Source organism: Pteropus medius, unplaced genomic scaffold, assembly GCF_902729225.1.
Source record: "Pteropus medius unplaced genomic scaffold, Ma_sr-lr_union100, whole genome shotgun sequence".
In the NCBI taxonomy this organism is placed as follows: domain Eukaryota; kingdom Metazoa; phylum Chordata; class Mammalia; order Chiroptera; family Pteropodidae; genus Pteropus; species Pteropus medius.
In genome coordinates, this window is record NW_024352790.1 from 21,002 (window position 1) to 43,165 (window position 22,164).

The 22,164-nt window shown below is 33.1% G+C and overlaps 1 protein-coding gene across 1 annotated transcript in view; it reads left to right on the forward strand.

The window, feature by feature from the left end:
* LAMA2 (laminin subunit alpha 2) overlaps positions 1 to 22,164 on the forward strand; it is a 239,010-nt gene that overhangs the window by 11,367 nt on the left and 205,479 nt on the right. The window contains exons 2-4 of the mRNA XM_039849938.1: positions 7,858 to 7,962; positions 9,382 to 9,593; positions 19,135 to 19,246. Of these exons, the coding sequence (XP_039705872.1) occupies positions 7,858 to 7,962; positions 9,382 to 9,593; positions 19,135 to 19,246 (429 nt within the window). The remainder of the gene's footprint in view (positions 1 to 7,857; positions 7,963 to 9,381; positions 9,594 to 19,134; positions 19,247 to 22,164) is intronic.

Below are 22,164 nucleotides of genomic sequence, written 5' to 3' on the forward strand. Positions count from 1 at the left end.
AAAACATAAGTAAACAAAACAGAAAACAGCTGTTGCAAAGACCTTGTTTTTGAGTTTGGGCTTGATAACAAAAAGTAGTTTGGAGAATTTGGCTACTACCATTTACTCACATCTGTTGAGACTGTACTGTTTCAACTCAGTTTTTGATCAGCACATGCCAAAGAGCAGCACATAGTTCTCTAAGTCAGAAAACTAAGAGCAACATTAAATACTAATTTATCATATGGGATATTGTACTTGTAAGCACTTCATCATCTTCCATTAAGAAAATCTATTCATGGGGTGTTTATATGTTTAAGTGCCCCTGAATGGATCTAAATGCTTGTAGAATATACACGAAATAGGAAAAAAAGTATAATTTGTTGTACTTTAAATGTGGTCTGTCTAACTCTGGACTTATTATAAAAGAACCCCTAATTGTCTGTTTTTTAGTTGCAACCAGAAACATGCTTACCGGATCAAACCCTTATAATTCCATTTGCTTTGAATTATAACTGAGTATAGAGAAGTAAAATTAGTCCTTACCTTGTCATATAGGAGACAGAAAACTTATGCTGAAGGTTGGTGTTATTTGAGTGAATAAACAATTACTTTAACAAAGACTTGTATGAAAAACTCATACTGACTTCTCAATTTCCCTATATATGTCTCTCAAAATTATTTTTGTTTTCCTTCTGATAGTCAAAACACTGTAATTAATATCTTGGCATTATTGATAAGAAACATTGTATGTAAATATTAGTTAGGAGGTAAGTTATGAGGATTTGGAAAATCCTGTTGAAAGTTGGGAAGAATAGACAAAGTTGAATAGCTTCGTAGGCAGTTGGAAGACTGGGATGCAATGACTAGTGTTCTGCTGAGAGAGTGTCTCTGATGGGCTGCTACAAAACTCCGGCCTTAGCCCTGTTACTCTCATAATTTTCATTGCTACTTTGGATACTTATGAAATTTAGATGATACAAAATATAAAAGAATGCAATATACTCTTATCAGGTTGAAAGTGGCCAAGTCTAAAAGGAAAAAGATACCAAAGTCAGACCCTTCCTCAAACTAGTTCTAATAATTGCATATGTGAAAAGGACATAGTTGTTATTACAAAATAAATAATGTCAAAGTTCTGCTATAAATACCAAAAAAAAGAAAGAAGAGGAAGAAAAGATAGAGGAAGAGGAGGAGAAGCAGGAAGAAGGGAAGAAAGAGAAAAAAAGAAAATTAGTACAAAGAAAGAAGGCAAGAAAAGCAGGTGGAGAGGAAGAAAAGAAGGGAAGAATGAAGACAGGCAGAAAGTAGAATTCCTCAGGATTTTCTTCATTGTATCCCTGTACTATATAATGGGGTCTTTTACCTTCCAAACCAACATTTCTAGAATGTATTGTCTCTGATTGATACCTACTACTCCTAGTCCGTTTTCTATGCATTAAAGATGGTAGAACTTTAAGAGCTCCCATGTGAATTCTGCCTTTTCTCTAATACAGCATCCCCTCATATTTGTTATATTCTAATAGTTACCAAGCTTTGAAAGAAGAGAAACATCCTCTTATCTCAATGTTATACATGTACAGAAATGCATAACAAAACCTGCAATGGAATACTGTTTCTATGTTAAAAGAGAACTCCCTGAATTGATGCATTAATAACCACTTATGTGGGAAGGATACCTTTTCAGAGTTTAAGGCTCTGGGATTTGGAATCGAGAATGATGGATTGCTTGCTCTGTTTGTGATGCTGAACTTGACAGATATGTTTCATTTATCCTGTTCAATATCACAAAGTTTTTCCTCATTTAATTTTGGTATATTCCTCCTGAAATATTTGCTCTGATAAGCAAAAGCATATATTAGGTTTTACACCCCATTTAGTGGAGTAAGAGTGCTGATATCCTGACATCAGAGAACCAATATTCCAGGCTTATTTTATGAAAATAATTTCCTCATAGATCACCCATCCTTCCCCTCAATTTATATTTCTTGAGTTTGGGGAAAAAAGAGAGAGAGAGAGAGAGAGATAGGATAGAACACAGGCACCCTAATTCTAAATACATTTGTAAAATTTAGTTTTATGAATTACCTTTAGCCTTTTTCACTCATGAGGGAAAACTTTTCTGCATCATTAAATCTTTAATGCAATGTGCTGCATGCATATTACATTATTATGTGTGGCATTAGGTTATATATTGCAGAGTAACTATAATGTTACTTGCAAACAAGCTGTTTCTTTCCCCTTGGAGGTAGAATTTAAACAGGTACTCATGGGAAACAGCTACTTGTGTTGTTCTTTTCTTAATGGGGTAAATTTGAGGATCAGGAGAGTGAAGAGTTTAGCACTGAATTACCTCCGGGAATGAATGGGTGCTACTGCTTATCCTGGCCATGTCTTCTCAGTTTGATATCTGAATCTTCCTGAAAACAATTTTGCTTAATAGATATGGAGGAAGGTAAAAGGCTAGGTCTTTGTGGACCCTTCTAGAATGAACTATTCTCATTAAATTTACTTTCTCTTTGTATTGAAAAATAATACAACTTTCTGGTAAATGTAGTCTAAGCTATTTAGTAAATATAAGAATTGCCTTAAAGTGTACTGGAATTGCACTTACTTCTACTTGGGGAAGGCCATATTTCTCTAGCCAATAAAACGATGACAGTTTAGTTTCTAAATAGCAGGAGAAAATCAAATGTTCTATTGGCTGTACATACAGTGCTCTGAAAAATCACACTAATAAATGTTGTTTACAAAATGGACAATTTGAAAGTCTCAAGGATAATATTAATAAATTCAATCTACAAAGTTCAAAATTGTGGAAAATCAAAGTTATACACAGTACACATAACTTACCAATGTCATATGATGTATTGTTAGAATTCCTCAATGTTAATGATTTATAAGCTGGTTTATACAGAGCTCTACCTGTTCTAGAATCCTATAGCTCTTTTTGTTACGGTTGTCACTGACTCCTCAGTAGACTTTGAGAATATCACTGAAAAACCTTTTTCCTTTTAGTTTTTGGACCAGTGAGACATCAGCCAGGCAAAGAAAGAAAAGCGAAATTTGAATGGTCAGAGAGCTATGAGGAGGAGAATTTCAGCAGGAAAATTAGCTTTAGCAAATCCAAGTAGCAGAATAGATAGATATAAAAAGAGGCTAGATCAAAAGTTTCCAAACTTTTTCAATTCATGGTACTCTTTGTGTCTCCTTACTTTTTTACAGTGACTCCTGACCAACTGAAATATGCCACAGTAGTTAGGGCCAAACAACTTAATAATATTTATGTTTTAACAACTTAGCAATCATTTAAAAAGATAATGCACATAAATTCTGACAATATAATAATGTGTTTTCTTCAAAAATAACCACAATTACTTACTAACAGAATCTGTGTTTCTGCTTGGTAATACAGTTTTTCAAACCTAGAATCAAATCAAACATGTCTACCTATATTTCTTGTTTCACATTGATTTTTGCGCTATACTCGGTTTTTATCACAACATCTACTGAAAACTGTGCTTAACAAAGATATAACACAGCTGAAAGTGAAAGTAAACCAAAACATACTCAAAATTCTGAGAACATCCTTTGAAGGAATATAGCATTATCTAAGTTAAAATTGTGAACTAGCTCAAGCTAAGTGCTCGTGTGGTGTCTAAGAGATATAGTGCTACTATATTTCCTTCAAACATTTGCAATATTCCACAGTGCCTTTGTGATTTCACTGTGGTACCCTGGGGCACTTCTGCACAGAGTTTGTAAACAAGGGGCTAGATAGATCCTAGAGAGTATTTAGCCTGACAGAAAATTGAATGATAATATAGATCCCAGATTACCAGAAGTTCTTCATTAGGGAAGTACAGCATATGTGTAACAGTTGATAAAACTTTCCCCAACAGGAAGACTGAACTCAGAGAATTGAATTCAAATGCTTCATGGGGACTTAGTAAGTCTGGTGTGGCAATGGGAATAGAAAGTCAGACAAAAAGCATCTTAAGTGAATAAGATCAGTAAACTAATATGATATAAATAATAAAGTGAAAATAATATTATGTTGTACCTACAGTTTCTAATTTAAAATAGAGAAATAAAGCAATAGACTCAACCCAATCATGGAAGATGAGAAAATAATCAAATTTGAGAAAATAATCAAATCAAAATTTGTTTCCTAGGAAGATCTAGATAATGAGATTAACAGTGGACATTTTAAGAGTTTGAGACATTATTGAACAATCACTCAGTACAATACTGTTATAGGCTGGATTTTATTTACCCCCAAATTTATATGTTGAAGTCCTAACCCCCAGAACCTCAGAATGACTGAAAAAGGATTTTTAAAGGGGTAATTAAGTTAAAATAAGGTAATTAGTATGGGTCTTAGTCCAATATAACATGTCCTTATAAGAAGAGGAAATTGGGACACAGACAAATACAGAAGTAAGGAAGACCAGGTGAGGACACAGGGCAAAGATGGCTATCTACAAGCCAAAGTGAGAGGTCTCAGAAGAAACCAACCCTGCCGATACCTTGATCTCAGATTTCTGTTGCTAAGCCACCCAATCTGTGCTACTTGTCATGGAATCATAAACAAACTAATATAGGGACACAGAACAGAATGGAAGATACAGATTGATGAACCAGGTGTAAACATAGTTCAATTCCTGAGAGAGGAATGGACCGTGAGAAAGGATAACTAAAAGGAAGTAAAAGTCTTGGAGATATTTGTACAATTAATATAGAATGATAAAGAAAAATGTATATATAAATGTGACAGAGGTATGGCCAGGGCAGGGGAAGGAGTATCAGGACATTTTGGTGCAATAGAAGACAAAGGAGTCAAGAATTTTAAGAACTATTACATGTCACATAAAAACCAAGCAAAAAGTCCATTAGTGGTAGCTAGATAGAGTTGATAAATGACCTTTCAAGATACATTTTAATGGAGTACTAAGGATGAAAGACAGGCTGCACTAGATAAAATAAGAAAGGTCAAATGGATAAGAATAAAGAAAATGAGTGTAATGCCCAATACCTCAGAGTTTGACAGTGAAACTAATACATAACCATAGATGATAGCTACAGGAGACAATAAAGTCAATTAATGACTGGCAGCCCTAAGAACATTTGATTTGATGGAGATAGTGAAGATTGGGATACTCAAGGCATTATTGGAGAGTGGAGAAGCAAGGACATGGAGGAGCCCAGCGAAGGTGGGATTTGGAAGATGAAGCAGTAAATAGATGAAGAGGGGACAGAGAGATCTTCATCCAAAATTATACAAAAAGACCATTTATACCTGAATATTTTCAAAGCTTTTTCCCTGAAAAACAATATCCTTCAGAAAACAGAGATTGTCTTATAACTGACTTGTTATAAAGACTCTCATACAATGGTATGTACTCATTACCTGGAAACAACACCAAGAAGTGTTTGGTTTTCCTGCTTATGAAGAGATTATGGCATTGAAGAAAAAATAGAGGAAAAGAAATTTAGTAGAAAATATGTGCTTTTAGGGGTACAACCTCTAAATTGCAGGATGATATCTTAAGCGATTTAAAAAATTACTTAAATAAGTACTTGACTAAGTAGTTATATAGAGGTGATCATAAATATATATCTCTAGGATGAAGGGAAAAAAGGCAATGATTCTAATATTGTGGAAATAGATACTTGGAGTTTGAGAGAAAAACATCTAGTAACGTTATCATGCATCTTTCAAAAATTGTTTTCACATCAGTTAGATGGAATTAAAATGAATTCACTCATGTAACGTGTTAGATAATCAAAAAGTGGTTCTAATAATCCAAATCATGGGTATCAAAGATGCATGGAAGAGTTGGAGAAAAATGCTATACAAAATATGAGTAAAAAATAATTTTTTTATTTTTACTACTATTATTATCCTCAGGAGAATAGGTTGAATTAAATCTATTCCTTAGTTCACATTTTATATTGTCATTGACCTGCATAAGGCCCCTCTCTTTTTCTATCTTTTTCTATAAAGCTATTTGTTCCTTCTTTCCACATTCCCACCCTCATTGTTCTCCCATGTATTACTTTATATGTTATAGGACTTTATAATTTTATAAGTAGATATGAAAATAACATTAACAATTCCATTATTGTAGCAAATCAAACATTTTTATATTTCATCTTAAGTCTTAGACTCTAAGATACTGAAATTACACACACTTTGGCTCTTTTGTTGGCAAAATGGGAATTACCTTTAATTATCTTTAATACCGAGTTTCTTATTTTGGAAATATGTGGCAATTTCTTAAATTAATTTCAAGAATTAAGTTGATTATTTTTCTTTTTGTGGGGTAAACATAGTCCAGAAAAATAAGAAGATGTGATCCAAATTTTAAATAATCAAAATATATTTGGAAGCTCAAAAGTTATGCAGCATTATAGATCTATGTCACAATGTCCTTCCCAAACTCAATCCTACTTCCTACTAAATATTTTTACTAATTTAGGAAATTCTAAACAGTTCAGTCCTCTTTGAAATATATAAACTATCCTTTTTGTGCTGCCTTTCTAGACTCCTCTCATTGAGAAAACGTCTGGCTCTGTGATATTTTGGATGCTTATCTCAATAGAACCAAAAACCTTTTACATAGATTCATCCCTCATTACTCACAATAATGCCAAGTGCTACAGTCCAAGCAGATATTTATTATTTTATATGTGAAAAGACATTAGAGTTAGGCTATTTCTCAGCAGAGCAGGGGAATAAAAGTTTTCTGAATTTTAGTTCCTTATAGAGCACCATGTAATGAGCTCTTAGAAGACATTGCAGAGCTGCAATTTAAAAACCCTGTTTAATCAGCCATAGTGAGCTATGTATGATTCCCTACGGAACAACTTTGAGAGGAATTGGGTTCCTCCTCCTCCATCCAGTGCATCACGGGGAATTGCTTTGCGGTCAGGGTCTGCCCTGAGAGGCCACAGAGAGCCAACGGCTGCAGAGCTAGGTCTCTGCTTGTCAGCTGGAGGAAACAGCAGAATACAAATCATCAGCTTTGTTTTATGAATATCTTTATTTACAATGCTGGAGTGGAATTTTTTAAAAAGGAATGCAGCATTTGCATTGAATCTGTCACTCAAGCTCCAATGTTGATTTCTGTCCTATAAATGATCTTGCTTTCCTATTTTTTTTTCCTTTCTACAAGGTTACTGTCAATGTCAGAAGATGTAAACCTCAAGCATACATTATATGGGGCTTAATGTGCGTATTGAAAGGAAACAAGTTTGTTTAATGAAAAGGGATAATAACATTCATTCAAATTAAGCATATTTGATTGCACAGGGGACAGTGTATCTTCTTTGGGAGTTTTGATTAAATTTTATCATAATATAAAATTTGATGCTACTCTTTTACTTTTCTTTGACCAACAACATTTCCCAGCTTAGCTTATAGTCTATGTAAAGTGCCTGTCAAATGGAGTGATGGCTTTGTTGAAAGCATTTAGACCCACAGAAAGTGAGTGACCCTCAGGGATGGCTAGAAATCTCCCAGTTTTGACAAAGATCCTTCTCTGTTAGGAAATTATAAAGCTCAAGCTATAGACTAGGAAAATGACAGGAGGGGCTGTGTTTGGTTTCATGGAACTTAACCTACTTCAGCAAGCCTGCAATACTGGGGAAAATAATACCTGAATTTATATTTGTGTCAGGCTTGCCGTTGATGGCTAAGGTTCGTGTAAAGGTTACTTCTAAAGAAATGTCTATCATTCTCACGCTGCACTCTTGTGATTTCTGCTTCTTCCAAATCCTGCCCTCTAGAACAATAAAGTGATTTTAAAATAAGTAAACTATGATTTAATAGCCTATCTCCTGGCCTGTAATGATTACACATCTCCTCTCTTGTAGCTCACAGCAGCTGGAGGACAACTGACATTTACGGTATCATATGACCTCGAAGAAGAAGAAGAAGAAGATACAGAGGGCATACTCCAGCTTATGGTTATCTTAGAGGTACAGTACAGAGAGAGTCATTTATGTTCAACTGTTTTACACTCTTATGTTATTTGAGGTTATTCTTTACCTGGTTGGTTTGACATTAATTTACATACTACTATAGAAAAATATACCTTGAGAATTTTTTATTCGTCTCATGTTTCAATCTGAGATATATCTAGAAGACTGAATATAGTCATTAAATTCCAATGATAAAGGATACATTTAGAACAGACTTGGAATTTAAATTTAAAACATGTTCCCAAGAAAATAAGTATGATAAAAATGTATAGGCAAATGCTGATTTACTTAGTTGCATTTTTTCCATCTCCCCCTTGCTTCCAAGTAGAATTTATTGGTTACTTCTTTGTTTATGTTAGGCAGAAATAAATGAAAAAGGAAACTTGTTTATTTAGGTGTAGTTAAATCTTGACTTTAAAGCTCCTAATTTATGTTAAGAAAGTTATAGGAAAAAATGCTTTTAGAATTCGAAGGGCCATAGGCAATTCCAAAATGCTGGAAGCCTAAAATTATCTTAGAGGCCTCTCCCACCTTTTCTCAGACCCCTCTGATCAACACTCCCACATAGTCAAAGGCACACACTTTGCATACGCATTTATGATTCTGAATGGATTGATGTTGATTTAGCACCAGGCTGTTTTTCTTTGTCTTGAACCTTTCATATATGTGAATCACTGACAAAATTCTTCCCCCAAAATAAGTATTTCCAGTATTAGATGAAGTGGTATGGGTGATAATTACATATGTATATATGTATGTGCGTGACTATGAAACCGAAGTATATCTTGGAATTCCTTCGCAATGAAAGGGGTTCTCTAAATATAAAATGCTGAGAAGCTATATATTATTAATATGCATAAACTAAGAAGGGTAACCTAAGTGTCACAGGTCAGTCAGTATACTCCCTATTATGACGCCACCATCCTATCATAAACAGTAGACTGCAGGGTTTTATCTTGCTTTATTTTAAATATAGAAAAGTTCTTTAAAACAATAGTTTAATATACTATTCATTTTCTTTCCTATTTTCCTATACAACCCACATTCACCATAAAATAATATATTTGAAATATACGTTTTTTGTGTACTTGTGTAAAATCAAAGTATTTGTAATCATATACATGTATGAGTTACCAGGTATCTATTATTTTAGTTAATTGAGGAGTGGGGAGAAAGGTCATGTATAACCAAGAAGCTTATACTTTGTAATGCACCTGGTGGAGGCTATTATTTAAATCATCTGCTCTGAATTTCATATACACCAGAAAAATGCTGAATGACAAGGAAAGCCAACCTGATATTAAAAACCTGAGGGTAATCCACAAAGTGGAAAATTCAAATACGGACACTTTTCACCCTTTTATACCTACCCTCTTTTCACAGTTTTACCCTTTTGTACTTTTTTTTCCCCTTTAGGGAAATGACTTGAGAATCAGCACAGCCCAAGATGAGGTGTATCTGCAACCATCTGAAGAACACATTAATATATTGTCACTTAAAGAAGAATTATTTACTGTACATGGCACAAATATCCCAGTCAGTAGAAAAGAGTTTATGACTGTGCTTGTGGATTTAAAGAGAGTCCTCATACAAACCACATACAGCCTTGGGGTGGATGCCATCTTCAGGTAAACTCAAGTACTGCATCTCTCCGTGTTTACAAATTTACCTTGGGGCAAATACGCCTATGTTACAATAATAGTGACTTTGAAGATCTCTGGGGTCTGTTGTCTTTAATTAGTAGATAATACTGGAGCACTGTTTCTCTGAAAAGTGTTTCTATCAAAGATTTAAAAACTTAAGTACCTAGAATGAATTTGCCTTAGCCCTTTATTAGTATTGATGATTCCTTGGCAATTTTGCCAGAACATGCTATAAAAATGATCCATAAACTGAGAAATGCTACACTGGAAAATAAAGTCTCCTTTATGATGACTCAGATAGTGGGAAACTAAAAAGATATGAATTCCAGGGTACCTATCTTCACAAAGTTGTTTTGTAAAATATTTTCCCCCATTAACATATTAACTAGTTTCTGACTTAATAGTATATAGTTTGCAATAAGAAATATAAGCACCTTCGTTTAAATAGTCACAAGTCTCTTTATAAAACACTATGAGACTATAATGGCTGCATGGTGTAAAGAAAGTGGATGAGCTTTGGAACCAACCTGACTAGGAATTCAATAAGCTCTATTGCTGATTATATGTGTGACCTTTGACAAGGGATTGGTCCTTGTGGAAACTTGATTTCTTCAAGTGTAAAGTGGAGATAATAGTTCCTACCTTGCAGGGTATTGTGAAAATTATGTGTGATAATTATGCAAAGTACTCGTTACCTAGAACACTTCCAAAGGTTAGCACCTTTTTGTTCTCCATTTTTTTCCCCTCAGAGAACTCCCTGACTTGAACCAAACGTGTCCATATCTGACTTATGTAGGCTGCTATGCTTTCCATTTTTAAAACAATAATGTTTGTCAGACAAAATGTAAACCACCTCTGTCTGAATGAGCTCTTTTTTTTCCCTCTTCTTTTATACTCTAATAATAAATAACACAATCATGGCAACTACCTTTTAAATCAGATTAGGTTAGACGATCAAATTTGACCCCAAACTGACAGCTTGGCATACACATAACCAAAGCAATGTCTCCAGTATTGGTTTGTCTATAAGAGGGTTTCTTTTTATTGCTGATGCTCCCTAAGCCCCATCATTTGCTTGTGCTACCTCGTTTGTCTTTCACTTGTAGTATTTCAACTGTGTGTAATCATTACCATCTCCCAAAGGAGGGAATTACAGATTCATAAACAGGACTGCCAAACAATGTACCTCTTTTACCCAGGCAATTCTGCTAGAAGCTGGGTTAAAATGCCATGAGGAGGAGAAGTATCACTTAGAAATTAATTATGTTTTTTCCCATTTAGTAAATAGAGATTGTCATGATGTTTAAACAGTATAAGAGATGAGTCCTCTGGCTTTCAAAATGATTGATAACCAAATTGACAAAAACTGGCTAGGGGGCTTTTTTATTTTTGTCAGCATTGCTCCTCAGACTAGCTAATCCAAAGGCATTTTCCCCTTATTTATGTCAGATAATTTTAGTGTCTGCCCATCTTAAAATCATCAGTTTCATTTGAAGCCTTTTGAAGTTTTCCCACATATGAGTGATGTGTTCACAGAGCATGGCTATGGGAACTGACATAGGAGCTAATCCAAGTAGGTGGCTGCTTTCTGGTTCAAGAAGTAAAAGCTAATGTCAGATTTGAAACTCCTACCCTTTTCAGGTGATCCTGAACGTCGGCATGAATTCTGAGTCAATAAGCTTGTTATAGTTTATTTATCTCTAATCTACTAGTGGATCGAGTCATATTTGTAAAACATTATTTGAATTGATTTCAACTCGTCTTGCACAGTAGGCTTCCAACTTGGTATACAGTTTGTGTGCAAGCACAAGTAAATCGAAGCTATCTAAACAAAAATTCATGTTTAGAGTTATTTAAGGAGGGTTTATGTCCATGGTAGTTCTCAGCAAATGGGCTTAAATTCCTCCAGTTATGCGGTTACAATAGTCCCCCCTTATCTGCAAGGATATTTTCTAAGACTCTCAGGGGATATCTGGAACCACAAATAGTACCAAACCCTGTATACTATTTTTTTTCCTATACATACATATCCATGACAAAGTTTAATTTATAAATTAGGCATAGTAAGGTATTATCAAGAAAGACTAACAGTAAAATAGAACAATTATAATAATATACTGTAATAAAAGTTATGTAAATGTGTTCTCTCTGTCTCTCCTGTAATTTTTATATTTTTCAGTCCAAAACTATTCTATGCATCTGTGTAACTATGCCTTATTTGCAATAAATGGCTTGGTGTCACTTGTTTCAGGGGCTGCTTTGCTGAAATCTTTGTAGGGCTCGATGCTTCCTGGCACAACACGTTGCCATCAATTATTAAGTCAAGAACATTCACCTTTCATTTAAAGGAAGTACTTTATGGCTTCTCTTTGGCACATCTGAATTGCCAGCATCGCTACTCTTGTGCTTTGAGACTATTATTAAGTAAAAAAAGGGTTACTTATTAGTAAAATATTAAGTAAATATATGTGGCTATACCTCAACAATCAGCCTAATAACCAAGACAGCTACTAAGTGACCAAAGAGCAGATAATGCATACAGCCTGGATACACTGACCAAAGTGATGATTCAGGTCCAGGTGGGACAGAGCAAGAGGCTGTGAAATTTCATCACACCACCTACAATATGCACAACTTAAACATAAATTGTTTATTTCTGGGATTTTCCATTTAATTTTTTTGGACCATGGTTGATTGTGGATAACTGAAACCATGGAAAGTGAAACTATGGATAAGGGTGGATTACTATTGACGGACTTGAATAGTGAAAGGAGAACTGGATCGTAGCTCAGGATTTTGACTTTTGTAAGGTCACTATGAGAATGGTGTTAGTGGGTCGCAAAAGCACTTTGCTAATGATAAGTCAGCACACAAAAATGAAGCATTTCTATCTGAACTGCATTATTCCAAGGAAGAACATTTTCTCTAAGTACCATGAACACTTGGAGACATCTACTGATATTTCTAAAATTGTGAAAGGTTTTGTTGTCATTCATTTCCAGAATGCTGAGAAGCCCATAGAATAAAATCAATTGATTTCCTTCCCACTGTCTTCATTGATAAGATAAAGATAAAAAAACAAAATTGTCAACCTTCTTTCAAAAATGTAAGAGAAATCAGCTTAACCTAATTGCACGTCTTTCTCTTTTAAATTCTCCATACCATACAATGTAATATTACTCAGCTATAAGAAGAGATGAAATACTGCCATTTGCAACAACATGGATGAGCCTTGAGATAAGCATACTAAGCGAAATAAGCCAGACAGAAAAAGTTGAAAACCACGTGATATCATTTATATGTCAGATATAAACCTGAAAGCAACAAATATACATGACAAACTAACAGAGACTCATGGACATGGACAATAGACTAGTGGTTACCAGAGCGTGGGGCAGGGTGGGGAGGGAGGGAATAAGGTAAATGGGATAAAAGGGGTCAAATATGTGGTGACAGAAAGAAACCTAACTATGGGCAGCAAACATACAATGCAAAATATATATGACTTACTGTTGAATTTTACACTTGATGCTGGATTTCGTTAATGAATGTCACCATAATAAAAAAAAATTAATTAATTTTTTAAAAATTCTCCATACCTTAGATTTAGTAGCATCTCTGATATTTAACTCATCAAGGAGCCTATTCAGCTTTTCTTAAACACCAGTTTGATAAAGAACTTTCCAAAAATATTTTTTTCACCTTATGGTATACATAGTATAGTTTATCAAATTTCCAATCTCTTCCTTTTGGAATATTTTATTTCCCTGAACTCTGAGGGTAGATGCGATCATGTGACTTGATTTGGCCAATGAAATGTAAACTAAAGTGACATATCACTCCCTCTATACAATGGAAGCATCGAATTGCCAGAATAAGACTCTCTGAAGCTTGTTCAGCTACCAGAAGATCAAAACAGCCTGAAACATTGATAGCACGTGAAGGTCAGCTACTCTGAACAGTCATCCGGGCCTATAGAGGATTTTACATGAGTAAACTTTCGTTTTCTGTTAAACTACTGAAAATTTGGAGTTGTTTGTTTCCACAGCATGAGCCCATCATGACTTTATCATTATGCACCCATCTGTCTTTCTTGCTTGAAAGTAAATACAGAAACTTCTCAAGGCAAGATGTTTTCACATGGCTTTTAGAGTAAATTTGGGGTTTTTTTTGTATCAAAAATATTACACAGAATTTATATAATAAATAATTTAGAAAAAATCCTTATTTAAGAGGGAATCTTTTTGATAATCACAGAAAGAGTGTTGATAGCATACTTTTTTTCTTTTGAAAGTAATGATATTGGTGATTACCTGTATAGTTTAAAGAAATTATACTGATGAGGATTCTAGGACTTAAAAAGATTTATGCAACTTGCTAGGTATCAGGCCGTTGGTAAGAGTTCAACCAGGATATAAACACACATGTATTTCCTCCTCATAATCTTTGACCGCCTCCCAAATTTATTCTGTAAATATTGGATTCATTTAGTCTGCTAACATTTACTGAGCACCTTCCCTGTGTACCTTTCTAAGTCTCAGTTCCCTCTTCTCTAAAATGGCAGAAACAATATTTAACTTTCAAGATCGAAAGCTAAGTAAGAAAATGATATATCTAAAACACCTAACATGCTATCTAGCATATGTTGGGAGGCAGTGAGGATAACAAGATGATCACTGGTGTTAGAGTCACACGTAGGTTTGAATTTGTGCTGTGTACCATTTTCTAACTGTATAATATAGACATAGCACATCATTTCTCTGAGCCCCAGGTTCTTTATTCATAAATATGGACAAAAATACGATTATGACATTGGGTTCATTGATACTTAAACGAGATATCGGTCAAGGCCCCATTATTATGCACAGAACATAATAGATATTCAGTACATAATAATTGCTATGATGTGACAGTTCTAGGCTAAGCAACAAGGATATAAAGATAGATAAATGATCATTGACTTCAAAGTATGAAAGGGAGACCATATTATAATAGTGCAGTAGAAGTGTGCATAAGAAACACTGGTAGGACTAAGGAAGATATGAATTCTCATCTTAACATTTAGTATATTTTTGATGAATGGCTGCAGCAGTATCAGATTCTGTCAGTTATTTCTCTTGTTTGATGTGGAATTGAAATGTTTGGAGAAAATATCTCTTTCCTAGGTGGTCCACTCAATAATTGGGTCACTGAATGATTTTGTTGTCTTTTTAGAAATTGAATAAAAATTATTAGGCTTCTCAAATTAAGTACTTTGTAGAATGTCCACAAGACAAAAGCTAAAAAAAGTTTTGAGTCATTATCTTATGCTTTGAGCAAAATGAAATAGAAAAAAGCGACATAACAGCAATAAGATCTTTATCTTTGGTGGCTAAGCCAAAGTAACTTTCATTAAAGTAGAATTAAATGGATATCTTCATATGTAAAAAAAAGAGGTTAGGAAAAAAATATTATTTTAAGAGATTTTAAGATAAAAGTCTTGTTTTGAAGAAATTTTGAATTTTATTTTTTTAGTGAAGCATAACATATATAACTCTGGTAAAAAATATAGTAAAACAAAAATATTGAGAACAATCTTTAAGGTAGTATCAGGACAATGTTTCTGATATGATTCCACTATTCTGAAACTAGCTTATATAATTATATATTTTCTCTTAATCCATCACCTTATCTGTATAGCCAAGACATAGTAATAAGGAGAAATAGCCAGCTAAAACATTTATTTGACTTAGTTGACAAATCTTTGATAGTTCATGAATCTCCAAACTTTAGGATTTTATTATTGCCAGCATTACGTATATAAATGAATGCAGCCTGGTATCCAGAAAACAAAATGACCATATTGAAGGGGGTGAAAAAATAACAACAACTCCAGCCTTCTTCATGAGTAACACTTAAAACTGTTAAACACATTAAAATCCCATTTAACAAGTAGCAGAACCTAATGAACACTGGGACTGCTCAGTGAATACTAATGTGGAATATTGCTAGGAAAAAAATGTTTCTGTGTTAAAATTTCTCTTAGCTCAAAATGGTGACATAGATTAAGGAAAAGAACATCTGTTGTTCAAAAGACAAATGAAATTTGGCAGTTCATTGAAAATATTTTTGTTTTTGTTTGGTTATATTTTAAATTGTTTCTTAAAAAGTACTTAATTACTCATTTTTCTATTTTGTAATTTCCCAATACTTTCTTTATAATTTGCATATCAATTTTATATTGAAAATCCTGGGACTATATCTATATGAAATTGACCAGTCTACTGTTTAGTAAATTGTAATAGTCTTTCATATGATAATCAACTAATATAGCACTCATGAAATCATTTAATTCTGAAATTAAAGTGATAAGAAATATAAATTCATCATATGATAATCCATTAATTGCAGGCAATTAGGTATCAAGACATTTAGATGATTTCTGGCCTTTAGCCTTGAGTCTGAAAAATAACACATTTTAAATTTTTTTTTTTTGGTATATCAAACAAGTAATTTGTCTTCTACTTATCTGCTTTTATTCATCTAAAATATAGATACTAAGCTTTAGTGTATTGCTTGTCAGGGACTTTGTTACTAATTGTTTATAATATAACTACATTCTATTCATCTATCCACTTGTTTATCATTTATGTATTAATGTATGTATGTATTTAGCCTTGTGTCCATCCATTCATCCATTCATGTATCGATCCTTTTTCCTATTCAACAAAAAAATGCATTGAGCATGTATTAAGATGATTAGGCTATGTATACAGATGACACAACAGGATCTCTTTTCTCAAAGAATAGGTCATCAACTCATGTCAACATAAACAAGAACTATCCTTAGTTTGGTAACTCTTCCAAACCTTATGTTGTGTTAAGAAAAATTGACAGACACAGAACTTCCACTCCTACATATATACCCCAAAGAATTAAAAACAGCTTCTCAAAAAATACATGTACATAAGTTCTTACAGCAGTTCTACTTACAATAGCCACAAAAAAAGAAACAAACATCCATCAATAGATGAATAGATAACCAAAATGTGGCATATTCATAAAATAGACTATTGCTCAGCAATAAAAATAAATGAAATATTGATACATGTTACAACATGAATGAACCTTGAAAAATTATTCTAACAGAGAGGAACCAAACACAAAAGATAATTTATTATATGATTTTATTCTCATGAAATATCCAGAATAGGTAAATCCATGGAGATAGAAAGCAGACTTGTGCCCACCAGGAGTTGGGAGGAGTGTAATAGGGAGTGACTGCTTAATAGGTAACGAGGTTTGCTTTTGGGCTAAAAAAATAATATTTGGAACTAGATAGAGATGGTGGTTGCAAAACATTGTGAATATACTAAATGACACTTTAAAGTAGTGAGTTTTATATTATGTGATTTCACCTCAAAAAAACAAAAAAACAAACAAAAAAAACATGTACAAGGTTATTTGAAAAAAAAAAAAAAAAAAGACCAGCTAGAGATTTCCTAAAACTCTCTGTGTGACTGTGTGAACACTGTAAAATAGTGATTTTTAATGCTTATCAGTTTAGGACCTTCTGCCAGGTTGTTTAAACTGTACCCCGAGAGAAGAAAGCATGCAAAAAATAGGGTTTAATGAGTTTATCCGTAGCTGAAGATAATCTGCTTGTCTTTAGAGGGTGCCGGCTATAATTAGCACCTGATGATCCCATCCAAATGCCTATTTTCTGAAATTTCAAGTTGCTTCCTTTTCTACTTTTTCCTGATTATGTATGAATTCATACATATTCCAAAGTACTATCAAAGGTCTAGGATTGGTAAAACGGGTAAAAACAATAAAGATTTTAGAAACTTGTTGCTGAAAAGGTTAAAGCTTTGCTAAAGTTTATCATATTTGAAGATACATTTAATGGATTTATTAGCTTTGTTCTCTGGCTTGATTACAGCGTACATTCCCCAAAGTGGCAAGCTCTTTGGTAATTGTGAATTGTCAATCAATAAAAATCTACCACCACTCTTAAGAATAAAATAAAAATGCATGTCCTAGGAAGAGTCAGTTGCATCTTCCTTAAGTTAAAGGATGGCATATGTTATGGAAGTCTATCAATCATTAAAACAACAATAATTATCATTATGCATTAATAGTATTCATTTAATTTTGTGCTCTTAAGTTTAAAATATATTTTTATTCTTTAAAATGACAAAAAGCTGGTTTTGGGGATATGAATAGTATTTCTTGTACTGTTCATGTAGTCATTTTTTTCTTTCAATGGTCAATGAGAATATGTTAATAAAATGCCTACTATTTAATAATCACCCACATGTGTTATATCTTATCAAGAACTTTATATTCATTATTTAATTTAATCCTTTAACCAAGCTCTTTATAAGTGGATTTTTAAATTATCCTCATTACATAGATGACAATATTGAGGCCTAGCGAGATTAAGTAATTTCTCCTTGGCTACAGGATTGGTAAATATCAGAGACAAGATATGAATCCTGGTCTATTTAACTCCTGAGTTTGTGTTCTTAACAATTAAGTTTTAAAAATTCCTTCTGTTAAAAAAATGGGAAAAAGCTGCTAAGACACCAATAACATTTATTTAAATTGCAAATGTATATTGTCTACATTATTTTTGGAAGGAAATACATACACACACATAATATGCATATACTGTATACCAATTATGTAATAGCATTTTTCAATTTAGCCGAACCAACTTTTTCCAAAAATAATGAGTGATACCAAATCACTTGCTAAGATCAGCAGACTGTACAGAAGTACCAATAAAGTGAAACCCATAGTTACAGAGAACAATGAATTTAATTTAGACCCAAAACAAATTAAGAAAATAGTTCTAATTACTTTAACTGAACATTTGAAAGTGTTTCACATTTACCTACCAATGCGCAGATTTATTTCTGAGAAAAAGAAACCAAAATAACTCTTCCATGTTTTCTCTTTCTATCTTTCCTTCCTCCCTTCCTTATCTCTTCCTCTCTCCCTTCTTTTCTCCCACCCTTTCCTCCTTTCCTTCTTTCTTCCTTTCCCTTTCTTCTCTTTCTCTTCTATCTTTCAATTTAATGACTCACACTGAATATTTATTTTTACTATTTCTCCACTTTTAATCCTCTGCCTATAGTCTTTTTCCACTTTATTCCTATTTTCTCCCCTGCTTTTCTAGTTTAAATGTTAAATCACTGATATGAATGCTTTCTATTTTAAAATTCTTTTCAACCATGTGACTTTAAATTTTCAAAAAAATAAAATAAAATAAAACAGCCAAAAAACAAGGAATGAACAAGAATGTTTTCATATCTTTTCAGCATTCTATGGGGGTAGTTATTATAAGCACTTTTAACTTGGCAGACTTTTACCTAATATAATAAATGACCAGAGCTTCAAGTTATGGGTATTCATTAGCCTTCCTTCTCAACACAGATAATTTGCTTATATATACATCATCGTTACTATATTGTTCCTCAAGCCATATAATACCTAAGGGCTTGTTTACTTATTTGCCATCTCTTTTTTCCTTCTGTCCCAGGCTGAGCTCTGTTGGCCTTGAATCTGCTGTCCCCTATCCTACTGATGGAAGCTTTGCAACAGCTGTGGAAGTTTGTCAATGTCCACCAGGGTATACTGGCTCCTCTTGTGAAGTAAGTTTACAAGAATATATCCTCAGTGCATTCCAAGTTCCTTCATCATTGCTTTTAATAAATTGTTCTAAAAACAGTCTGTTTTTTTTTTTTCTATCAAAGTTTAGACAAACAAATGATAGTGTATTACTAAAAGAAGGAACTTTAATGTATGCCGAAAAGTCATGGCCTTTAAATAGACCTTTTAAAATGGCTTTCAAAATGTTATCTTGAAATTATGTTTTTTTGAGATATTTTGCCTTACTGTAGCTGAAAATGTGATGTTTTTGTAAGTGTTTGTTCCCTATTTAATCAGTCCAAAAAATAAGGTAAATTATAGTGGAGTAATATTTCAAAATATTTCTCCTTTACTCCTCAATACTTACAAAAATTTTTTTCTTTTCTTCATATGTTAATCTCATGCACTATACTCTTTCTCTACTTATTCCCAAGAATACAGCCAAATCACAATCATATGAAGGACACAATCTTTAAAATATAAAGAACATAGTATATGGAAGAAATACCTACAGGTCACTGATTTGTTTAACATCTAGTTTCAGATATTTAGTTGTCTCAATAGTCTAGATTCATAATACTATTAATGTTTCCTAATACCACAGTGTGTCATTTTAAGATAATATGTTTATTTACTTTTATGCATTTTCTTTAGGTACTTTGAAAATTGGTTTTACTTGAAACCTGGTCAAAAATGTAAACACCATTTTTCTGGTAGAAGGCATGACTTGCGGATAAATAGGAGTTTACATTCTTTAAAAATGGTGCCTTTAAGGAATCATTTGAGTGTACCAAGATGTTCCACTTCAGCACACTACCCCATTATGCCATTTATAGAAATACTCTAGGCATTGCTTTGTCAGTTCTCTTGTACTTTAAAATAAGGTATGCTTCAAGAGGATACGCAGGGTTTAGAGTCAAATTTGTAACAAAATGTGTTTAAAAAAAAAAAAAACTGCCCTCAGATTTACCTATCTAGAAATAAAACAAATTCATTGGAGTATTTGCTTTTCTGAAATTCTTATAAAGAAGAGAAAAACAATTGTGGAAATAAATTAGCTCTGAGAACCTAAGTTTGATTTTACATATTAAATGCATGCTGTATTGGCTGAAACATATTTTTTTTATTAAAAGCTTAGCAGTTTTTATTTCAAACCAGAAAGCTTTCCTTCAACCTTTAAGTTTTTATTTCAAATGGAATAATAAATACCTTGATTGTATTCTTGCTTTAATACTTATTCCCACGTTAGTTATTCTCAGTACCTTTCATAATCTTTTATATAAGTTCCAAATGCCCATAGAATATAAAATTATCTGAATATTAGAGTTGTTTAATTGGCTATACCTTTTGTTTCTTCTTTCCTTTCTTCAAAAATATTTATTGCAAATCTTTGGTAAATTATGCACTAGATACTGAGGATATTATCAGAAGATTACATCATAATCTCTGTTCTTAAAGACTTAACAATATGTTTAGGGAGAAAGAATAAATACCTATGAAAAATTGGATCACAGCACTATATAATTAAGAGACCAGTAAGTGGCACAGAACGTAAGTGCAATAATCATTCAAAGAGGTTAGCAATTCCAATAGAGAGCGATGGCAAAGAAAGTATCTTGAAGTGAAAATAAAAACCTCAAATTGAATGCTAAATAATGGTAACATTTTTCCAGAAGCATGCGAGTATAGAAGAGTCAGAACAAAGAAGAAGAGGAGGGATAATAAAAGCTTCCAGTGCCTGTCTCACAATAATTATTTGAAAAAGTTATTATTTAATAAATAAAATAATTTAGTTGAATCAGGAAACAATGAATTCTGGAACTTTAGAGTTTCTCCTCATTTTTTCTACTCTCAAACAATTTCTTCTTTTATCAAAAATTCCTATCCCTAGACTCGCTATTATCCATTCCTATCCTTTCCTGATTTCATTTGCTTTTTTACTGTAGTCATAAGGCCAGGGCACTTAAGCTTTGTTATCACTAATATCTATAGACCCTTGAAGAGCTCAGTAAAGTCCAACTATTAATGTCCTAATTCTAGGTTTTCAAAACTAGATCAAAGAACTCCATTATAAAATTATTCTCTTTTATTTCATTTGGGGCCAGAGTGTTTATTTAGAATCACTTTTTCTCATCTCTACTTGACTTATAAATTCCTCTATGGTTCATCTTTCAAATATTTTCTTTTTTAATATCACCATAATTTATTTCACATGACAGGTGGGATGGGTGAGAAAGTGAAAGCAAAGTAGGATACTGAAAAAAAAGTATTTTAATTCTGATCTGTTTCCTCCTTTATATGTGGAAATATTAACTACCTCATAGAAGTCTTTATACTTTCATTTAGCTAACAGATATTGATGACCATCTATTTTGAGACAATCAAGACCCAAGACATGGATGGTAATGTGTGAACAATACAGATACTGTCCTTGCCCTCAAGGACAGTACATTTAGTGGAAGGCTAGACAGTATGCCAGTAACCAGTTTTTTTTTTTTTAAATGTGATAAATGCCATAAAAAAAATAGACAGAGTGTCTCAATAGTGGTATTGAGAATGGGTGTAGGAAGATTAGAGGGGAAGCACTACATTATAAACCATTGTCAGGAAAGACTCTCTGAGATGGTAACATCTAAACTGAGTTTAGGATCACCTATGTAAAAGGACCTGATGAGGAAGTAGGATAGAGCTTGAGGTCTGCAAGCACCTGAAAGGAGGCGAATATTACTGGAATTTAGTAAGCAAAAGGAAGAGTGGCATGAGGTGTGATTGGAGGAGCCAGATCACTCAGAGCTTTGCTTATGTGATAAGAATTTGAGATTTATTCTAAGTGCAATGGAAAATTATTAGAAGGCTTTAAGCTAGGTGTGCCATGATTGAGTTATATTTTTCGAAAGTTATTTTAACAGTGTGAAGAACA